Consider the following 21,815-nt stretch of genomic DNA (forward strand, 5'->3'; position numbering starts at 1 on the left):
TGTCATAATCTGAAGGACAGGATGCTACAAAACACAGCACAAATTATTATTTATTTATTCATTCATTCATCTTCTACCGCTTATCCGAACTACCTTGGGTCACGGGGAGCCTGTGCCTATCTCAGGCGTCATCGGGCATCAAGGCAGGATACACCCTGGACGGAGTGCCAACCCATCACAGGGCACACACACACACTCTCATTCACTCACACAATCACACACTACGGACAATTTTTCCAGAGATGCCAATCAACCTACCATGCATGTCTTTGGACCGGGGGAGGAAACCATAGTACCCGGAGGAAACCCCCGAGGCACAGGGAGAACATGCAAACTCCACACACACAAGGCGGAGGCGGGAATCGAACCCCCAACCCTGGAGGTGTGAGGTCAACGTGCTAACCACTAAGCCACCGTGCCCCCATTATTTATTTATTTATTTATTTATTTATTTTTAAAGGCTACCCCAAGACAATTTCAACTGAATTTAAATCAAGCTTAATTGTCATTAGATTTATCGTCATCAGTTGATATACAAATTAAAATGAAGAAATAATTGTTCAGATGTTGTGTGTTCCCTGATGCCAGAAACTATCTGGATACCGCACGTATATTACAGCACAGCAAAATGTACACTTGTGTCATCTGACACACACCCTTAGCCATAGCGACTTATTTTATCTCATTCATACAATGCAGCAGTTGTGTATTATAGGCCTTGTTTAAGGGTCCAGCAGCAGCTTAGTGTCTTAAAAACTAAACAGTAAATTAACAGTAAAATACCTAACCTTGCTATCTATCTTTGCATATACCAGCTTTAAAAGTTAGGGCCAGTGTACAGCATCAGCTATGATGCAGCATCCCTGGAGCAGACACTGCTAAGGGCCTTGCTCAGGGGCCCAGCATTGGCAGCTTGGTAGTGCTGGGGTTTGAACTTTGTCTAAACATATATGAGTTACTTAAATGTGAGAATATAAGTCATCAACATACTGCATTTAATACAAGAGATCCACTTCAGCTGTATGTCATAACTCAGTGAATACTCAGCTGTATAATGTATTCAGTCACCAAACAAGAACGCTAACCAGCTAACTAGCTAGATGACGCAGCCATATGTGTACAGCCTTAGCTCCTACTCCACTTTTAGCATCGACACATGATGGGTAAATTTTAGACAGCAAATGACCACACAGGACACCATACAGAAGAGGACAATGGAAAAAACCCACAATTTTGGTAATAACAACCAATGATTTGTTAATTTGTATATATCTTGTTTGTTAGCCTGTATAAAGTTTAGTCATTTTGTTTAGATATTTTACATGGACATTAGACAAGTCCTGCAAAACACGTAGGTTTGAAACAACTATTTAAAGAAACTTACAAGGACTAACTGAAATGAGACTTTTCCTTTTCTCCTGAATTTTTCTGTAGGTGTCATCTGTAGGCAGATCGTAGATGAGCTTAAGCGTGTCCTCTTCCTTATTAGACATCTGCCCGACTTCTTTTCCAGGAGTTGGTTCTGTTGCTGTTTTCTTTGGATGACTGACCGTCACATTCCCGTTGTAACTAATAGTTCCAAACTTGTTGGCGACTTCACAAGTGTAGATCCCTGCATCGTTGTAACTAGCATTAGCTACAACCAACAAGCACCTACCATCATCATGGTGGCTGATGTTGTGGCACTTCCCAGATTGTATCTCAACACCATCCTTCAGCCACCGTACTATGCTGGGTTTACCATCGACAATACACTCCAAACAAAATGCATTAGACGGCTCCACATTCTGGGTCTTGAACACTGCCTTGAAATGAGGCCGCATGTCCTTTCGAGCCTTGTAGCCCTTGAAAGCAGCTTGGATCTTGACAGCTGCATCTAGCATCTCGGTCTCATCCTCATGACTTATGTCTAAACCAGAGGGTTCTTGAGCATGCTGTTCTAGTGGTTTTGTGTCCTTTGTCAGCTCTGCAACTTCACAAGCTTTGGTGATCTTCTCCCAAGGTTTAATTTTGACAGCACCACCAACCAGACCCTCTCTCCGGGTTTGGGCTGCTACCTTTCCATGAGATTGGATTGTTGAATGTTCTGGGGTTTCTTCCCTTTGCTTCATATTTGTCTGGTCTGTAAAACCCATGTCTACAACATGTGCTGGTTTAATGTGAAGTTCTGTTGTTTTTCCTGTACTGACATGTTGCTTTTTGTATTCCTGATCCATAATATGATGACTTAATGCTTTCTCTGTAAGATGCTCCTTCACGTCCCTCAAGGATTTAATCTTTTCAGGATCTCCAGATGTTTCACTATGCACATGTGGTTTCTTTTCTATTATTTCTGCCCTTACTGATGTTTCCTTTGTGGTGTGTTTCTCTTTGGTTATTTTAGCTCTGAGATCCAGGGACTGACTCTCAGTATCTGAGGAAATTGGGAAGTTTGGTTCTTCAAATAGCTCCATGACCAAAACCTGTGTCTTTGGCTCCAGAACGTCTTGCCCTTGAAGAACAAGCTTTTCCTTGTGGAGAGGTGTAGATAGTAGCACAATTTTGCCTTGAGTCTCACTCTTGTGTTCATTGGTATCGCCGCACACTGGTACATGTTTCATATTATCCTGATTTTGCTTGCTAGCAGATGTTGGAACTGCAATCTTCTCTGCACTTTTACTCTGCACTGCAGTAACACAACGGTCAGGAGAAGGAGTGGACTTTTTTATATCCACCATCACCTCGTCCTTTACAGAGAATCTTTCATTTTCGTTCACCATTTCCTCCATTAATGTTTTCTCAGAGACTTGCTCGTCTGTTCTCTTTTCACTATGGTCTAAAAGATCATCCCGCCATTGAGCTTGCATACTATTAAAAGACTTCTGCCTTATAGGTGATGATTTTGAATCGACAATATTGCTTTGTGCATATAGCAGAGGACTTTGCTGGGATCTCTTGCCTTTTGTGCGTGGAGGTACCTGAGGGATGTCCTTGGGTTTGGCTGGAAATGCTGAATAGCGGTTATAGGAAGAATAAAAGTATACAATTATCAAGATGTCAAGAAAATGTTTCTTTATTAGTTTGCTAGGATGCATCAATACAGCACAGGTATAGATATCATTCCTTTACTGTGCTCATTTGCTAGTACTCATTCATTCATCTTCTACCGCTTATCCGAACTACCTCGGGTCACGGGGAGCCTGTGCCTATCTCAGGCGTCATCGGGCATCAAGGCAGGATACACCCTGGACGGAGTGCCAACCCATCACAGGGCACACACACACACTCATTCACTCACACAATCACACACTACGGACAATTTTCCAGAGATGCCAATCAACCTACCATGCATGTCTTTGGACCGGGGGAGGAAACCGGAGTACCCGGAGGAAACCCCCGAGGCACGGGGAGAACATGCAAACTCCACACACACAAGGTGGAGGTGGGAATCGAACCCCCAACCCTGGAGGTGTGAGGCGAACATGCAAACCACTAAGCCACCATGCCCCCTCCTTACTAGTACATAACAAATATGTTATTACAAAAATTACAGCAATCTGGAAGGATTTCAGCAGAGCGCAAACTAATAATAAATAATGTGACTTACATGCAAGTTATTTGTGAAAATGGAGCCATGAAAAGTGTAACAGTGCAGAACAGAAGGGGCTTAATAAAGAAAACTGACCTTTTACACCAACAGTAGCAGTGGTCTCCACTTTACTAGCACAGCACTTGTAAACACCACAATCTTCACTGTTCAAGTTATAAATATTAAGCTTTACTTCACAGCCATTTTGCTTCATCTCATACTTATTTCCAGGGTTTAGCAGAACCGTGTCCTTCTTCCATTGCACTGTAGCTCCAGGTTTAGAGAGCTCACAGCACAGGATCACATTACTGCCTTCTTCTACTTCTTGACTTTCAAGGTCCTTAAAGAAAAATATCGGATGTTCTGGAACATGAAAAGAACATATCTGTCAGTTCCTTCTCACAAATCTCATCCCTTGGTTCTTGTTTTAATTTCTTGCTTTAACAAATTGCAAGTGCTCTAATAAAGGACAGACCTTTGACTGTGATAGACGCCGTTGTAACTAAACCACCAGCACAACATTTGTAGCTCCCAGTATCTTGATTCTTCAAGCCATATATCTTAAGATGATGTTTACAGCCATCTTGCTTCATTTCGTACTTACTCCCTGGTCTAAGCAGCATTGTTTCCTTGTTCCATTGCACAGAGATTCCAGGTTTAGAGAGTTCACAGTACAGCTCGGCAGTTTTACCTTCTTCTACATCAGGATTTTGAAGCTCTTTGCAGAAGAACAGAGGTTTTTCTGAATTGGATGAAGAAAATTTTGATCAATTTTTATCCAAGGTGATGCTCTTTTTTCAGTTATATTTGTAGGGTTGGTCACAACCTATGACATACCTTTCACCACAATAGACGCAGTAGTAACCAGACCACCAGCACAACATTTGTAGGAGTCACTATCAGAACTCCTCAGATCATGGATCATAAGCTGCAGTTTGCATCCATCTTGCTTCATTCCATACTTCTCTCCAGGTTTCAGAAGAAGAACTCCTTTCTTCCACACCACAGAAATTCCCGGTTTTGAAAGCTCACAGCACAACAAGGCAGTTTTACCTTCTTCTACCTCCAGATTTTGGAGATCCTCGCAGAAGAACAAAGGTTTTTCTGGAGAGAACAAATAAAATGGTGGTCAGTTCCATTCTCACTAAGACGGAGTTCATAAAACTGTTCCAACTTTATCGACCACTACGTGCCTTTTACAACAATTGAGGCAGTCGTGCTCATTGTGCCAGCACAACATTTGTAGGAGCCGTTATCTGACGATCTTAGATCATGAATCCTAAGCTGCACTTCACATCCATTTTGTTTCATCTCATACTTCTCTCCAGGCTTCAGAAGAAGTCCTCCTTTCTTCCATTGCACTGCAACTCCAGATTTTGAGAGCTCACAGTGCAGTAAGGCAATTGTACCCTCTTCTACCTCAAGATTTTGAAGTTCCTTACAGAAAAGCAAAGGTTTTTCTAGAAGAAACAAAAAGCATCGTGCTCAAATTTCTCTCCCAATGACAGTGATAATAAAACCTTTGTCAAATGTATGTTCTTGCTCTTCAGCAACATACCTTTCACTGCAATCGATGCTGTCGTGAACAGACCACCAGCACAACATTTGTAGGCACCACTATCAGAACTCTTTAGATCATGGATCTTAAGCTGTAGTTTGCATCCCTCCTGATTCATCTCATACTTCTCTCCAGGCTTCAGAGGAAGTCCTCCTTTCTTCCATTGCACTGCAACTCCAGGTTTTGAAAGCTCACAGCACAAAAAGGAAGTTTTACCTTCTTCTACCTCCAGATTTTGGAGATCCTTGCAGAAGAACAAAGGTTTTTCTGCAGAGAACAAATAAAATGGTGGTCAGTTCCATTCTCACTAAGACGGAGTTCATAAAACTGTTCCAACTTTATCGACCACTACATGCCTTTTACAACAATTGAGGCAGTCGTGCTCATTGTGCCAGCACAACATTTGTAGGAGCCGTTATCTGAAGATCTTAGATCATGAATCCTAAGCTGCACTTCACATCCATTTTGCTTCATCTCATACTTCTCTCCAGGCTTCAGAAGAAGTCCTCCTTTCTTCCATTGCACTGCAACTCCAGGTTTTGAAAGCTCACAGCACAACAAGGAAGTTTTACCTTCTTCTACCTCCAGATTTTGTAACTCCTTGCAGAAGAACAAAGGTTTTTCTGGAGAGAACAAAGAATATGCTAGTCAATTTTCTTTTGCAAGTGTAAATAAAACAAGGGTAAATGCACGTTCATACATTGCGCATAACAATTATGGCACCAAAACGCACACACCTTTCACTACAATGGATGCAGTACTGATCACACTTCCAGCACAACATTTGTAGGAGCCGCTATCAGAACTTTTTAGTTTGTGAATCATAAGCTGCTTTTTGCATCCATCCTGCTTCAATTCATACTTCTCTCCGGATTTCAGAAGAAGACCTCCTTTCTTCCACACAACAGAAATTCCAGGTTTTGAAAGCTCACAACAGAAAAAGGCAGTTTTACCTTCTTCTACCTCCAGATTTTGAAGCTCCTTGCAGAAGAACAAAGGTTCTTCTGAAGAGAATAAGAACATTTTGATCAGTTTTTTCCACAGTGATGATCTTTCGTCAATCGTAGTTGTAATGTTGGTCACAACCAATGACATACCTTTCACCACAATAGACGCAGTAGTAACCAGACCACCAGCACAACATTTGTAGGAGTCACTATCAGAACTCTTTAGATCATGGATCATAAGCTGCAGTTTGCATCCATCCTGCTTCATTTCATACTTTACACCAGGTTTCAGAAGAAGAACTCCTTTCTTCCACACCACAGAAATCCCCGGTTTTGAAATCTCACAGCACAACAAGGCAGTTTTACCTTCTTCTACCTCCAGATTTTGAAGCTCCTTGCAGAAGAACAATTGTTTTTCTGAAGCGAATGAAGAAAATAGTGGTCAGAACTTTTTTTTTCATAATGACTTATTTTCATCTAGACTTATTTTTCAGTCTATAGCCTAATCTTTAGTCAACCATATTTCACACATACCTTTCACTAAAAGAGATGCTGTCGTGACCAGACAACCAGCACAACATTTGTAGGAGCCACAATCAGAACTTTTTAGATCATGAATCTTAAGCTGCAGTTTGCATCCATCCTGCTTTATTTCATACTTTTCTCCAGGCTTCAGAAGCATAGATTCCTTTTTCCACTGCACAGAAACCCTGGGTTTTGAGAGCTCACAGCACAACAAGCTGGTTTCACCTTCTTCTGCTTCTTGATTTTTGAGCTCCTTATAGAAGAACAGTGGTTGTTCTGAAAATGACAGATTTAAATGCTGTTAAAAAGTTGTGTAACACATCTCAGTTTCTGTCAGATTAAAGGCAGGGTCTCCGATTTTTGAGAAATGTTTCAGAAAACTGAGTCGGGACGAAAATTAAACAAAAATCAAAACAAACGTGTAGCCAATGAGCAGAAAGGGGCGTGTCTTGTCAATATGGGCGGAGAAAGTGTTCAGTGCGCATGTGTGACATTAGCAGAAAGCGGTTTTAACATTGACATGGAGGATAAAAACAAAGAAAGAAAGAGAAGAAAGACTTACGATAAGGTAAGAAGTAGGACATGTTAATATAGGATCAGCTTTCCAGCGCTGGAGAGAACTGAAGGAGCAGGAAGTTGGTCACATATTCACAGATTGGAGTTTCCTGAGTCAATAACTCCTGAGCTAAACGCTGTTACTACACAAATAACACCTCTTTTCTATCGTAGTAATGTAGAGACGCAGCTACAACCGTGTTTTGTGTAGTAACAGTGTTTAGCTCAGGAGTTATTGACTCGGGAAACTCCAATCTGTGAATATGTGACCAACTTTACTTAAGACGCCGAGGCGCTTTTTTCCTTCTCGATAGGTGAGTAACGTTGGTTTTGTTTTGTTACACAGAACTAATATATGTCTTTGTCCTTTACATGATTATGCTTGTGTGTCATTTTTGCTTGTTTGTTTATCTACAATCGTATTGTTCTTCCCTTCAGCTATGATAAAGACACATTTCTTTCCATTAGTTGCCTGGGTTACGTATGTATGTGTGGGCGGAGCTATCGATACAGGGGTGGGACCCATTTGGATTAGGGGCGTGTTTGTTTTGGTGATTTCACATGTCAACATTGGCTTTCAAACATCAGAGACCTCACCTTTAACACGTGTGGAGAAGGTAACAAGTTTAATGGAAATTATTAAAAATACCTTTTACGAGAACAACTGCTGTGGTCTCTGTGTTATCAGCAGAACATCTATAAGTGCCACTGTCCTCACATGTCAGATCATGAATTTGAAGTTGTAGGTCACATCCGTTCACCGTCAAGTTATACTTTTCACATGGTCTAAGCAGGACTGATCCCTTCTTCCACTGCACTGCAACCCCAGGTTTGGACAGCTTGCAAGATAGCAAAGCAGTCCCACCCTCTTCCAACTCCAAATTTTGTAATTCCTCATTAAAGAATACCGGTATTTCTATAAAGAATTCAAGGGTTACAAATACACTTTATAACTTTTATTCAGTATTCCCATATTCTGACATACAGTCCCCATTTTGCCAAAATGCCATATACCTTTCACTTCAAGGGATGCCATGGTTTCAAGGTCAGCAGCACAACACTTGTAGAAACCACTGTCTTGATGTGTTAAGTTATGTACTTTAAGCTGTAATTTGCAGCCCTTTTGCCTTATCTCATATTTACCCCCCGGCCTCAGACGGGTCGCACCTTTCCTCCACACCACAGGAACTCCAGGTTTAGAGAGCTCACAGATGAATGAGGCAGTCTCTCCTTCCATCGCTTGCATACTTTGGAGTTCTTCAAGAAAAAATGGTGGCTGTTCTACATAAAACAACATACATCAGTTGATGTTGTCATTTGTTTAGTGGTTAAATTAAAGGGAACCTTAACACAGGTTTCTGTGACATATATCAAGCATGATGAATAAACAGATTGCATAACTAGTGGTTATCCGGTTGACATAAATGGTTAATATTTGGTGAGTAAGCAACCTGCTGCATGACCAGATCTCCCGATGTTGCATAACCAGATTTCTCAAGAAAGAATGAAGACTGCATCAAAACTGTCCTGGAACCCAGGAGGTGCAATAAACTTCCCTTGACTTCAAAGAAAGATTAAAGCCATGCCTCCACACTAATCAGTTCATTAAGCACTAAGTATCAGTGTAGCTACAATCTTGTATTAACTCATCACTTAAAACCGAGGGTTTTAGGGCCTTTTTCACCCGGTCACTTCATGTGTTGTCTCTGATCCGATAGCTATCTGATTTGTTAAAACTGTTCCATTTACATTAGGCCACATCGTCTCGGCGAATCGGATATCGATCCGATCTTTCTACTCCCGCCCAAAATGCAAATATATTTTACCTCATTTCCGGGGTAATTGAAATCGTACACGCTTTGGTGTATGGGGTAGCTACAAAAAAACAGCATTTACTGTTTGCGTGCATTTTAAGACCCAACGAGACGCCTTGGTGAAAGATCGGAGCCAGCACTGAGGGGAAAACATATTTGTTTCTGGCGCGACGCACGATTCGCGAGTCACCTGCGAGTGACGTACTTCCGTTTGGGAGGAGTATAGCGCTGATGTATGTGGCTTGAACAACCACATTCATTTACACCTGTCCAGTTTCATCTGAAACGCGTCCCAGACCACCTCCTGAAGGGGTTTGTACCATCGGATTTATATCCGTCTCCAAACCGTTTCGGAGGGCATTTAGACCTGGTCTTTTTACCATCGGATAGATATCGGATCACAGACAACGCATGACGTGACCAGGTGTAAAAAGCCCCTTAGTTTGACAGTATTAGACCGTGGTTTATTTGTACCAGCATTAGGATTTTAAAGTTTTAAATAGACCCCACACAGCACTTGCTGTCTAGACGCAGGAGTAGACAAGGCCGTCTGACAAATTCCGTAACCGTAAATGTAAATATTTGTCAGTCTTTATTGTCAGACTCGTCTACCCAGCACGATGGTCCTAAAATGTATCGCACATACCTTTCACTTCAAGCCATGCCGTAGTCACAATGCCGCCTGCACAGCATTTGTAGATGCCGCTGTCGTGATTTGTTAAGTCATGGATTTTAAGCTGAAATTCACAATCATTCTGTTTCATTTCATACTTATTTCCAGGCTTCAACACTACAGCTCCTTTTTTCCACTGCACTGAAACTCCAGATTTAGAGACTTTACAGCACAGGGAAGCAGTCTCACCCTGCGCTGATTCCAAATTTTGAAGTTCCTCGTGGAAAAACAGGGGTTGTTCTGAAACAGTACATAAATCTGACGATATCGATCTGGATGACTTTACAGATATATAAGATTTTACTTTGTTTCCATACGATATTGCCGACACACTGGACGTACCTTTTACCGCAACAGACGCTGTAGTAACCAAGCCACCAGCACAGCATTTGTAATTTCCACTGTCCAGACCCATCACATCATGAATCTTAAGCTGCAATTTACAACCATCCTGGTTTAATTCATACTTGTCTCCGGGTCTAAGCAGCACCGTTCCTTTCTTCCACTGCACTGAAACCCCAGGTTTAGAAAGTTCACAGCACAAGAAGGCAGTTTCACCCTCCTCTACCTGCTGATTTTGTAGCTCTTCAGAGAAGAACAGTGGTCTTTCTGGTGGGTATTAAATAAAAGGTCGTTTAATTAATGTCCAAATATACATATTAAATAGATAAAAATGATTTTTGCTCTTTACCTTTTACTAGGATATTCGCCTTTGTCTCTAGACTACCAACACAACATTTGTAGACTCCACTGTCTTCACATTTCAAGTCATTTATCTGGAGCTCTAACTCACAACTGTTCTGTTTCATCTCGTATTTGATTCCTGGCCTCAGCAGCATGGTTCCTTTCCTCCACTGCACTTGAACTTCTGGCTTAGAGAGTTCACAGCACAGGAAAGCGGTTTCACCCTCTTCGGCCTCCGTACTTTGGAGTTTCTCACGAAAGAACAGAGGTTGGTCTAGAAAAAGGTGCCTTTAATTTAGACTATGTTAATATAATACATTTGTTATTATTGAATATGCTTTTCTCATTATGAAGGATACCTTTAACACTAAGACTAGCTTTCGTCTCAATGCTATCCACACAGCATCTGTAGACACCGCTATCCTGAGCTACCAGGTCGGAGATTTGAAGTCGTACCTCACAGCCGTCCTGCTTTATTTGATACTTGTTTCCTGGTTTAATCAAAGTACCTCCCTTCTTCCATTGCACCAAAACCCCTGGCTTAGAGAGCTCACAGTGCAGAAAGGCGGTTTCACCCTCTTCCACCTGCTGACTTTGAAGTTCCTCACGGAACAATAGTGGACATTCTAGGACACAGGATATGGGTCTGATTTCAACATTAATGTTCCATGGACATGGTTTCTTTAGTAACCCTCTAGAACACGAATGTCAATGTTATGGCCTGGAGGCTGGGAGTTCTAAATTAAAACAATTGGACTGAAATATTAATAAATAAATAAATAAATAATAAAGGACAAACTAGAGCAATTATCTCGGCTACTGATAAAATGTCTAATGATGCAACTCGGGTCAAGCCACACATTTGATGCTGTATTTTCCAGAGATGTCATACAATTTTCCAGAGATGTCAATCAACCTACAATACATGTCTTTGGACCGGGGGAGGAAACCGGAGTACCCGGAGGAAACCCCCGAGGCACGGAGAGTAAATGCAAACTCCACACACACAAGGTGGAGGCGGGAGTCGAACCCCCAACCCTGGAGGTGTGAGGCGAACGTGCTAACCACTAAGCCACCGTGACCCCCCACGTTTCAGGTTGTACAAATATATTATAGTTGTCATTTTGAGTTTGACAGCCATGGCCTAATAAATACACCAGAACACACCCAGAATTACCTCTGACGGTGAGAACAGCCATACTCTGCATGTCTCCTGTGTCGCACATATAAACCCCAGTATCATCTTTTTCTACTCTATGTATTAAAAGCATGTTGTGCTTCCCTTCTTTACGGGGTTCGTACTTTTCCCCTGCCAGAAGTGTGACATTGTTTTTTTTCCATGTGATGGGTGTGCAGTCAGCTGATGTCACACAGGATAACGTGGCAGTTTCGCCCTCCAAGACCACCAGGTCTTTCATTTTTTCTTCTATCAATACTATATAAACAGAAGAAGATTAAAATATTAGATTATTCTATTATGACCAAGTACAGTAGTACAATTTTTGTAAAAGAGTATGTTGGCATCGGACTGAGCTTTAAAAATATCATGGTTTCACATATACAGGGTTTCGTCTGTAGGCAGGAGAAGGACCTTCACTTCTATTCTCACCTTTGGGTTTACTTTTCACCTGTAGACGAGCCGAAGTCCACTCATCTCCTACCACAAAGGCCACAATACCTGACTCCTCAGGTGTTGTCATGGTAAGCGTCAGGTGATGCTCACGGCCGCAACACATCATTTGGTTCATTTCATTTGCCTGCAGAACGGTGGAGTCGAGCCACCACACTCCATCGGTAACGTCGCTATGTGAAAGCTCACACACAAAATGAGCATCTTCTCCTGCGATGATTGTCAGGTCCTGTAGCTCTCTCACAATTCTCACACGATCTAAGAAATAGAAAAACCTTTAACAGAGTAAAAATGATTATACAGTACTAAAAATATTTCTACTGCTGCTAATAAGGCATTTGCTATTTACTGTACCAATCACTCGAAGGTGTGCTGATGTCGTCTTGCCCCTTGTGCTACACGTGTACACACCAGCATCCTCAGACCTGAGTTTCCGGATCTCAAGCTCCTGTGTTGAGCCCTTTTGGTGTACAGTAAATCGACCACCTTGTGTGATCTGCAATGAGTCTTTTTTCCAAGCCACCGGTGCATTAGGACTTGACAGCAAACAACTGAACACCGCAGAGTTTCCCTCCATCGCCTCCTGGTCCTGTAGCTCTTTCTCAAAGAACACAGAGGCTGCAGCTGTACGCAAAACAGAGGAATGTAAATGGGGTTAAATGCACGATTTCGGTTCTTTCTAGGATGTAAAAAAGTGATTTGTGGATTTTTTTATACATAAAATGTTTTGCTTTCCTTGTCAGTAAAGATAAAGAATGCTGCCAAATAGAATTCTAACAATGGAATACAATGGAACGCTTACAGACCTGTGTTTGTTTATTAGTAAATATATGTCGCTGGTCCAAAATGGTGGTCTGATGCCTTCATGTGAAAATGTGAACGTGTTTAAGCAGCACAACATAATCATTTTTTACAATTTATTACATTTACGACATTATGCAGAAGGTATGTTTGGGCATGCGTAGTGACTGATGGATGAGAAAATGATTGCAATAAATGTACTTGTGTTCATAAAATAATTCCTAACACCTTCTCATGTAGGAGGTGAAACCTGTTACAATGGACCTACCCCTGACGTTAACCTCAGCTGTAGTCTTTTGATCTCCGACAACACAGCTATACTCCCCAACATCCATAGGAAGCACGTTGCGGATGTGTAACTCAGCAACTGACCCGTCTTGCTTCATCTTGTACTTTGATCCATTACAAAGCTCCTCTTCATCTTTCCACCACTGCACAGGTGCCCCAGGTTTAGAAATCTCACAGTGAAGGACTATGATCCCTCCTTCTGGAGCCTCCTGGTTCATTAGATTTTGTCTGAATGTAACCGGAGTAGCTAAACGACCAAAAGAGTAGACGATATGAGCAGGCGAAGGATTCGATCAAGTGAAAATAAAAGCTTGAGAAGAGCTCATCCTACCAAAAACTTTGATGTTTGCTTTAGTATTCTGATCTCCACAAACGCAACTATACACTCCGCTATCTTCAGACATTGCTTTCTTAACGATTAGCTCCACGGTAGTATCTTGCTGTGTAATTTGATATTTGAGTCCAGACTTGATCAGCTCCGTCCCTTTTTTCCATTGAACAGGAAGCCCAGCTTTGGAGAGCTCACAATGCAGGCGTACATCGCTCTCCTCTTCAACTTCTTGGTTTTTTAGTTTCACTTTAAAAATAATGTTTGGGACTAGACCCAGTAGCCAAGACAAGAAGAATAACTTTAAGTGATCGGCTTTCCTACAGTACGTTCTAATTTTAAGACATGCGAAGCCTCAGAGTGCACAAAACAGATTCATCTATGCAAATTAAAGCACTTTACCACAGCAAACAAAGCAAGAGCCATTAAAAGCCATCTGTGCTAACTAAATTGTGGCTTACCCTGAACTTTAAGCTCAGCAGTTGACTCAGAATCCTTGGTTTTACATGAATAATACCCAGCATCACTTTCCTCAACATTATGTACGACGAGTGTGGTCGTTTTTCCGTCTTGCTTGATCTCATATTTATCTCCTGCTTTCAGAATAACTCTTCCTTTCCTCCAGTCCACTGGAGCTCCAGGTTTCGAGAGCTCACAACTAAACATTGCAGTTCCGCCTTCTTTGGAAACTTCGTTTTGGAGCTCTCGTTTGAATGTGACCGGTAGAGCTAAAAAAAAAAAACATAGAAATGTGACGTATCCATGTGGAACTTTATGGATAAATTAATAAATTATTACATTTTTATTTAACTTGTCGTGACCGTAGCTGAACCTACCCCGAACTTTTATTTCTGAGGTAGTCTTTTGCTCTCCTATCGTGCAGCTGTATACACCAGCGTCCTCACATGAAACATTCTTAATAACCAACTCAGCAGTCTTTCCCTCAGTCTTCATGTGGTATTTTTCACCCCCGGTCAGCTCTTGTTCACCTTTCCACCATTTCACTAGAGCTCCCGATTTAGAAAGTTCACAACGTAATGTGATGTTCTTGCCTTCCGCTGTTTCTTGGTTTCTCAGGTTTTGCTTAAAGATCACTGGTATAGCTGAGAACATGAGAGCACATTATACATGTGACATCAGAAGAATGCTGGTCACCATGTGTGTGTAATGAGGTATCTCGATATAAGTGATTTCACACCTTTTATTTTAACCGTCGCCTTGGATTTCTGATCCGGACACACACAAGTGTAGACACCGCTATCTTCTGGTACAACTTTTCTGATGACAAGCTCCATTTTTGTGGCCATTTGTCTCATCTGATATTTCTCCCCAGGCTTGAGCAATTCTTCTCCTCTCCACCACTCAACCAGAGCTCCAGACTTTGAGAGTTCACAACGCAGTGTGACATTGTTCCCTTCTTCAGCTTCTTGGTTTTTCAGTTCTTGCTTGAACGTGATTGGCAGAGCTACACAAAACAACAGTTTATAAGGGTTATAACATGTTTATGTAGTGACTAATGATAAGCAGCTAGTGTTTCCTACCATTGACTTTGATCTGTGCCTCAGTACTCTGCTCTCCACAAACACAGCGATACACTCCACTATCTTCTGGTTGTGCTTTTCTTATTAGCAGTTCTGCTGTTGCATCCTTTCTTCTCAACTGATACCTCTCCCCAGTTCTTAACATTTCACCTCCCTTCCACCACTCCACATGTGTACCAGCTTTGGAAAGTTCACACTGCAAACTGATGCTGCTTCCCTCTTGAGCTTCATGGTTCTTCAGAACATTTTTGAAGGTAGCAGGAAGTGCTACAAAAAAGCCATGGAAATGTTTTGTTTTCAACAGGTTCTATCATAAGTATGACAAGAAGACATTTATAAACTCTAAATTTTCACTTTTTCTTAAAGAAACTGCAAGTGATGGGGTTGTGAGTCTTTCTCCAAAGGAATCTGCTATGGCAAATTTATGTCTATAGTAAAAAAGAGGATGTGGATTAGTGGTTAGCACGTTCGCCTCACACCTCCAGGGTCGGGGTTCGATTCCCGCCTCCACCTTGTGTGTGTGGAGTTTGCAGGTTCTCCCCGTGCCTAGGGGGTTTCCTCCGGGTACTCCGGTTTTCTCCCCCGGTCCAAAGACATGCATGGTAGGTTGATTGGCATCTCTGGAAAATTGTCTGTAGTGTGTGAGTGAATGAGAGTGTGTGTGTGCCCTGTGATGGGTTGGCACTCCGTCCAGGGTGTATCCTGCCTTGATGCCCGATGACGCCTCAGATAGGCACAGGCTCCCCGTGACCCGAGGTAGTTCGGATAAGCGGTAGAAGATGAATGAATGTTTCTTTTGGTTGGTTAAAAGTAAATTTATAGAGAGAAGTTCAAATGTGATGTTATGGTGCTTCAAATGGTGGCTCATGGAATCTTCAGCAGAAATTCTTCTGTTGCTAGTTAGTATATGGCATGAAACTGTTTCAGGTTCTGCATAGAATTTTGTGCAACACAGGTTCTAGGAATTTGTTGTGTAATCTGTCTTGTGCCTTACGAACCTTACCTTGTACAGTCAGTTCAGCTGTTGATTGTGCATCTTTGGTTTTACAGATATAGCTTCCGGAATCACCTTCTTCCAGGTTGTTTATTTCCAGTTTGGTCAGCCTTCCTTCCAGCCTCATCTTGTACTTCTCTCCTGGTTTCAAAAGAACTCTTCCTTTTCTCCACTCTACTGGAGCCCCAGGTTTGGATAGTTCACAGACAAACACAGCTTTGTCGAATTCTTTACAAACCTGATCCTGGAGCTCTTGTTTGAAGGTAATTGGAAGAGCTGAGGTAACAGAAACAGACTTTTTATTCCAACAGTGAAAATTACAGAAGGTGCGTTAAACAGATTTACTGTAATCACACCTTTGGGTAATACCTTTGATTTTCACCTCTGCAGAGCTTTTGTGATTTCCTGCATCACAACAGTATGTCCCTGCATCATTAACAAGAACATTTGTGATTTCCATCTCAGCTATCTTGCCTTCTTGTCTGATCTGATGCCTCCCACTTGGTGCTAAACGTTCTTCCCCTTTCCACCATTCAACAGGTACTCCAGCTTTAGAGAGCTCACATCTTAGTACAACATTGCCTCCTTCCAAAGCTTCTTGGTTCTTTAAATTATGCTTGAAAGTAGCAGCCACACCTCCAAAAGCCCAAATCAAGCCACGTACAGTAATTAGGTGAATGGTATAATAATCATACTGTTGCAAAAATAAAACATAAAACTAAATAATAACTGATTCTCTTACCAACGATTTTTATCATTGCTTTGGTCTTCTGGTTTCCACATATGCACCTGTAGACTCCACTGTCTTCAGGCACAGTGTCACAGATGATAAGCTCATGTGTTGCATCCCTTTCTCTCATCTGATACTTCTGTCCAGGTTGGAGAAGTTCTTCTCCATTCCACCATTCCACTGGAACCCCAGGTTTGGACAGTTCACAGTGCAAGGTCAGAGTCTTACCCTCCTCAGCAACCAGGTTTGTTAGCTTCTCGGTGAAACTGACTGGTTGCTCTACAGAAAAAACATTCACCACAATAACAAAAGCATAATCCACAGTCCTACCGTAACAATCATGAAAGCAGGAATACGATTCGTCTACATTTTGTGACACTTACTGCTAACAGTAACTCTAGCTGATGTCTGGACATTTCCACATGAGCAGCTGTATATCTCACTGTCCTCGCAGATCAAATTGAAAATCTTTAGCTCTAAGAGACAATTTCTTTGTCTCATCCGGTACTTTTCTCCAGACTTGAGCAACTCTTGGCCCCTCCTCCATTCTACAGGAAGTCCAGGTTTTGATGCCTCACAATGCAAAGTGACACTGTTTCCTTCTTCCACCACTTGAGATTTAAGCTTCTTTTTGAAGGTAACAGGTTGAACTAGGGGAACACACTTCCAGTCAATCTCCTACTCTTTACAAAACCAAAATTACTAACAATGATCTTTTTACCAAAACGTTTAAAAACTTGGCCAACCTTTTATCATAATTGTGGCGTTGGTCCTTTGGCCAGCGCACACACAGCTGTAGGTTCCACTGTCCTCTTGCACGGGGTTCCTAATTACCAGTTCCTGTATAGATACTATTTGTCGCATCTGAAACTTCAACCCTGGGCTGAGCACTTCCTCATTCCTCATCCACTCCACTGGTACTCCAGCTTTGGAGAGCTCACAGCGTAATGTCACGGCCGCGTCCTCCTCTGATTCTTGATTTTTAAGTTCTTTGATGAAGATTATGGGAATAGCTGACAACAGGAATGGCAGATGTTACCCTACGGTCTTGCAATAAAGAAGAAAATAGATTGTGAAAATACGTTTTGTTTGTCATATCTTACCGTGGACCGTCACTGTGCCCATGGTCCGCTGGTTTCTGCATATGCATGTGTATGTCCCTGAGTCCTCAAGTGTCAAATTATGGATTGTAATAGAAAGATAATTTTTTCTTTGCTTCATTAGGTATTTTTCTCCTGACCTGAGAGTCTCGGCTCCTTTACGCCACAAGTACTGAACGCCAGGTACAGAGAATTCACAGAACAGTGTCACACTACTTCCTTCGTCAGCTTCTTGACTATGAAGCTGCCTTGTAAATTCAGCAGGCACAGCTAATGATCATGAAACAAAGAACAGATTCAGGGTATAACATTTTCTGGAAGGTTTTAGACCATGGATATGTCTACTGTACATGAGTAGTGTTTCCATTCCAGATGATGCCAGATATGGTACCTTGACTAATATAAACTATACCACCAATAAAATTATAGAGATCTAAGCACAGTTTGTGAGTCTAATTTTAGTTTTTGGCATATTTACTTTAAAACATCCTACAACTAAGAAGATACCAAACGTCTACTGTTTTTAACAAGCTAACAAACTGTTACTGCTATCTTACAAATAGCAATATTCTGTATACATGTTTTTGTGTTTCAATGGTTTGTTAAACTGCGAGTTTAACAAGATGTCAAGAACATCCGGAAGAATCCGGGCTCAAAATACTGTAAGCATTACAGGATTTACCTATTTCCTATTAAACTACTATTTTATTATTTAACTTAAATGATTTATTAAGTATGCAGAAATACAAGTTTTACAGTTGTGTGAAGCTCCACCTTTAACAGTCACTGTAGCCTTGGTACTGACAGATCCTGCGTTACACTCATACACTCCTGCGTCAGTGTCCTTAACCTCTCGGATGGTCAACCTGGCCTCATTTCCAGAGCGAGTCATGAAATAGCTGGAGGAATTCCACATTAAGCAGCCATCCTTATACCACAGGATATGACACGGTTTTGAGGTCTTGCATGCCAGATTTAAACTTCCTCCCTCGATAGCTTCAATGTCCTCTAACGGTTTGATAATCGTTGGGCGTCTTTCTAAAAAAAAAAAAAAAAAAGCAAAATTCAGTATATAAACTCCAACTGTGTCTAAGTTTACTGAGTCTAAATGCTGCTTGACAATGTCCCATTTCCTAATGATTGTGTGTTTTGTCTTAGACAAAAAAAAACAACAGAATTTTCTAGTAGAAATTTCTGGATCAAAATCATAATATCCAGGATAATCAGGAAACAATCTTACCGTGTAATCTGATATAGAACATATGTGAACATAACTAAGGGGGTTTTTACACCTGGGCACTAGATGCGTTTTCTGAGATCAGATAGCTATCCGATGGTAAAAAGACCAGGTCTAAATGCCCTCCGAAACGTTTTGGAGACGGATATAAATCCGATGGTACAAACCCCTTCAGGAGGTGGTCTGGGATGCGTTTCAGATGAAACTGGACAGGTGTAAATGAATGTGGTTGTTCAAGCCACATACGTCAGCGCTATACTCCTCCCAAATGGAAGTACATCACTCACAAGTGACTCGCGAGTCGTGCATCGCGCCAGAAACAAATAACAAATAACATGCTGTTTTTTGTAGCATAACCGCCGTAGCATAACGTTTTTTCGTCTTCTTTTTGATCGCGTTCTGAAAACCGCACACACCAAAGTGTGTTCCATTTCAATTACCCCGGAAATGAGGTCAAATATATTTGCATTTTGGGCTGGAGCAGAAAGATCGGATCGATATCTGATTCGCCGAGACGCGTTTATGTGGCCTAATGTAAATGGAACAGTTTTAACAAATCAGATAGCTATCGGATCAGAGACAACACGTGAAGTGACCGGGTGTAAAAAGGCCCTAAGCCTGCCATAGAATTGTTACCTCTTACCTCTTACTAGCAGCGAGGCGTAAGATCTCTTGTCTCCAGCTTCGAAAGAAATCGTTCCTGTGTCTTTGCGTGCAAGCTGTTTGATGGTAAGAGTGTGGTAGCCACCATGTATCATCTGGATGTCATTTAAATCGTTAGTATAGAGCAGAGTCTCGTCTAGATACCATTTGACCTCGGTGAAGTCGCTCGGACAGATACGACACTTGAATATGGCACTGTCCCCTTCCAGACATTCAACATCCTCCAGTTCATCCAAGATAAGAACTTTCTGACCTGCAGGAGAGATCAACAAGTATATAAGTAGTGTTTCTAATATGAGTAAATGCTACAGAAATGTTTGCATATTAGCCTTACCTTGTACTGTAAGTAAGGCCCTGGTCTGCATTGTCCCGACATCACATGTGTACAAATCACTGTCACTCTTCTCAAGGTTGAAAATAGTCAGTGAGAGGAAGACACCTTTCTTCATCATCAGGTACTTCTGACCTGATATAAGCACAACCATGCCTTTTAACCAGCTCACCTTAGTGGCAGGTCTTTTGGTCTCACATTCCAGGACTACCGTACTCTTTTCTTCTGCATTGACATTTCTTAGCTCTGTAGCAAATGTGTGCTGAAAATCTACAGGGGATTACAGAAGAGTATATTCTAGTATTCCAACAGGCAACTGCATGAATTGAATCAAGCTATGAATAATTAACTAATCATTTCCTGAGTGCTGCCACTGTGTTCAATGTGCTCGAGTGATTTCGATTATTTCTACGTGCACAAACTTAGTTCATTAAAAACATAGTTCATGTAAGTCAGCAGTGTCCAGTCTTATCCACAAAGGGACGGTGTGGGTGCAGGTTTCCATTCCAACCAAGCAGAAGCCAAATGGTGAAGCCAAATGGCCCTTTCCGGTGAGATAAGATTGGACACCTCTGATGTAAGTGCACTAAATAAAAACAAACCCAAAGTACCACGGTTAGCTCTGATTTAGACTCTGTAACTGAAATAATAGTTTCTCTAAAAAGTTACCCGAAATCTACGTATGTCAAATGATACCTGCATATATTTCATCATAACTTCTCTTAGCTACAGCTTACACAATATGGCATTACTGCACTTCAACATTCACTCACTCATTCATTCATCTTCTACCGCTTATCCGAACTACCTCGGGTCACGGGGAGCCTGTGCCTATCTCAGGCGTCATCGGGCATCAAGGCAGGATACACCCTGGACGGAGTGCCAACCCATTGCAGGGCACACACACACACTACGGACAATTTTCCAGAGATGCCAATCAACCTACCATGCATGTCTTTGGACCGCGGGAAGAAACCGGAGCACCCGGAGGAAACCCCCGAGGCACGGGGAGAACATGCAAACTCCACACACACAAGGTGGAGGTGGGAATCGAACCCCCAACCCTGGAGGTGTGAGGCGAACGTGCTAACCACTAAGCCACCTGCACTTCAACAAAAAACAAAAAAATAAACCCAGCACTTACCTCTTACCTCTAACCTTGCCCTAGTGGAGGTTCCATCAGCCTCACAGCAGTACTCCCCAGAGTCCTTCACAGTTGCATTATGGATTACTAGCGTAACCAAGGAGCCCTTTTGGATCATTTCATATTTAGAATTAGATCTGATCAACCGGCCATTTTTCAACCACTTGATGGTCACCTCCGGTTTGGTAATCTCACAGATAAGCTCTGGATCTTCTCCAGGTACCGCCTTAACATTTAGCATGTCTCTGAACACCCGTATAGGCTTTTCTGAGAACAGATGACATAGAAGTTTTGCTCAATTTTACAGATAACCCAAGAAATCTACGATATCTTCTAAATAACGATGTATGATATACCTCTGACAAACAGCATGGTCCTGCAACTGAGATCCTTAATAGCGAAGACCACTTCCCCAGCATCGGTAATTATAACCTCTTGGATGTTCATGGTATATTTGCTCCCCTGGTTAGCGATTTGGATTCGAGCATTGCTTATGATCAGCTGGCCATTTAGTGTCCATGAGGGTTCATCAATGATGTCATGTGACAGAATACATTCAAAACTGCAATACTCCCCCTCAAGAACCGAACTTGTCCGCAAGCGCTTGACAATGGTGATGTGCAGATCTAAAAAAGAAAACACAATGGAAGTTCAATTGAATTAGTAGAAATGACATGTCTGTGATGCACAAACACATCCAGAGC

At 41.8% G+C, this 21,815-nt stretch overlaps 1 protein-coding gene across 1 annotated transcript in view; it reads right to left on the reverse strand.

Moving 5' to 3' along the window:
* obscna (obscurin, cytoskeletal calmodulin and titin-interacting RhoGEF a) overlaps nucleotides 1-21,815 on the reverse strand; it is a 55,238-nt gene that overhangs the window by 27,506 nt on the left and 5,917 nt on the right. Inside the window, exons 10-38 of the mRNA XM_060881644.1 lie at nucleotides 21,468-21,737; nucleotides 21,112-21,378; nucleotides 19,971-20,237; nucleotides 19,617-19,889; nucleotides 17,877-18,006; nucleotides 17,740-17,774; nucleotides 17,383-17,649; nucleotides 16,649-16,915; nucleotides 15,916-16,182; nucleotides 14,913-15,179; nucleotides 14,570-14,836; nucleotides 14,208-14,474; nucleotides 13,833-14,099; nucleotides 13,024-13,290; nucleotides 12,309-12,578; nucleotides 11,934-12,212; nucleotides 11,502-11,759; nucleotides 10,684-10,950; nucleotides 10,434-10,598; nucleotides 9,983-10,150; nucleotides 6,824-6,874; nucleotides 6,224-6,490; nucleotides 6,080-6,130; nucleotides 5,699-5,749; nucleotides 5,127-5,393; nucleotides 4,406-4,672; nucleotides 4,173-4,310; nucleotides 3,665-3,931; nucleotides 1,406-2,989 (exon numbers count right to left, since the gene is read on the reverse strand). Of these exons, the coding sequence (XP_060737627.1) occupies nucleotides 1,406-2,989; nucleotides 3,665-3,931; nucleotides 4,173-4,310; nucleotides 4,406-4,672; nucleotides 5,127-5,393; nucleotides 5,699-5,749; nucleotides 6,080-6,130; nucleotides 6,224-6,490; nucleotides 6,824-6,874; nucleotides 9,983-10,150; nucleotides 10,434-10,598; nucleotides 10,684-10,950; nucleotides 11,502-11,759; nucleotides 11,934-12,212; nucleotides 12,309-12,578; nucleotides 13,024-13,290; nucleotides 13,833-14,099; nucleotides 14,208-14,474; nucleotides 14,570-14,836; nucleotides 14,913-15,179; nucleotides 15,916-16,182; nucleotides 16,649-16,915; nucleotides 17,383-17,649; nucleotides 17,740-17,774; nucleotides 17,877-18,006; nucleotides 19,617-19,889; nucleotides 19,971-20,237; nucleotides 21,112-21,378; nucleotides 21,468-21,737 (7,728 nt within the window). The remainder of the gene's footprint in view (nucleotides 1-1,405; nucleotides 2,990-3,664; nucleotides 3,932-4,172; nucleotides 4,311-4,405; nucleotides 4,673-5,126; nucleotides 5,394-5,698; nucleotides 5,750-6,079; nucleotides 6,131-6,223; nucleotides 6,491-6,823; nucleotides 6,875-9,982; nucleotides 10,151-10,433; nucleotides 10,599-10,683; nucleotides 10,951-11,501; nucleotides 11,760-11,933; nucleotides 12,213-12,308; nucleotides 12,579-13,023; nucleotides 13,291-13,832; nucleotides 14,100-14,207; nucleotides 14,475-14,569; nucleotides 14,837-14,912; nucleotides 15,180-15,915; nucleotides 16,183-16,648; nucleotides 16,916-17,382; nucleotides 17,650-17,739; nucleotides 17,775-17,876; nucleotides 18,007-19,616; nucleotides 19,890-19,970; nucleotides 20,238-21,111; nucleotides 21,379-21,467; nucleotides 21,738-21,815) is intronic.

Source organism: Tachysurus vachellii, chromosome 11, assembly GCF_030014155.1.
Source record: "Tachysurus vachellii isolate PV-2020 chromosome 11, HZAU_Pvac_v1, whole genome shotgun sequence".
Lineage (NCBI taxonomy): Eukaryota > Metazoa > Chordata > Actinopteri > Siluriformes > Bagridae > Tachysurus > Tachysurus vachellii.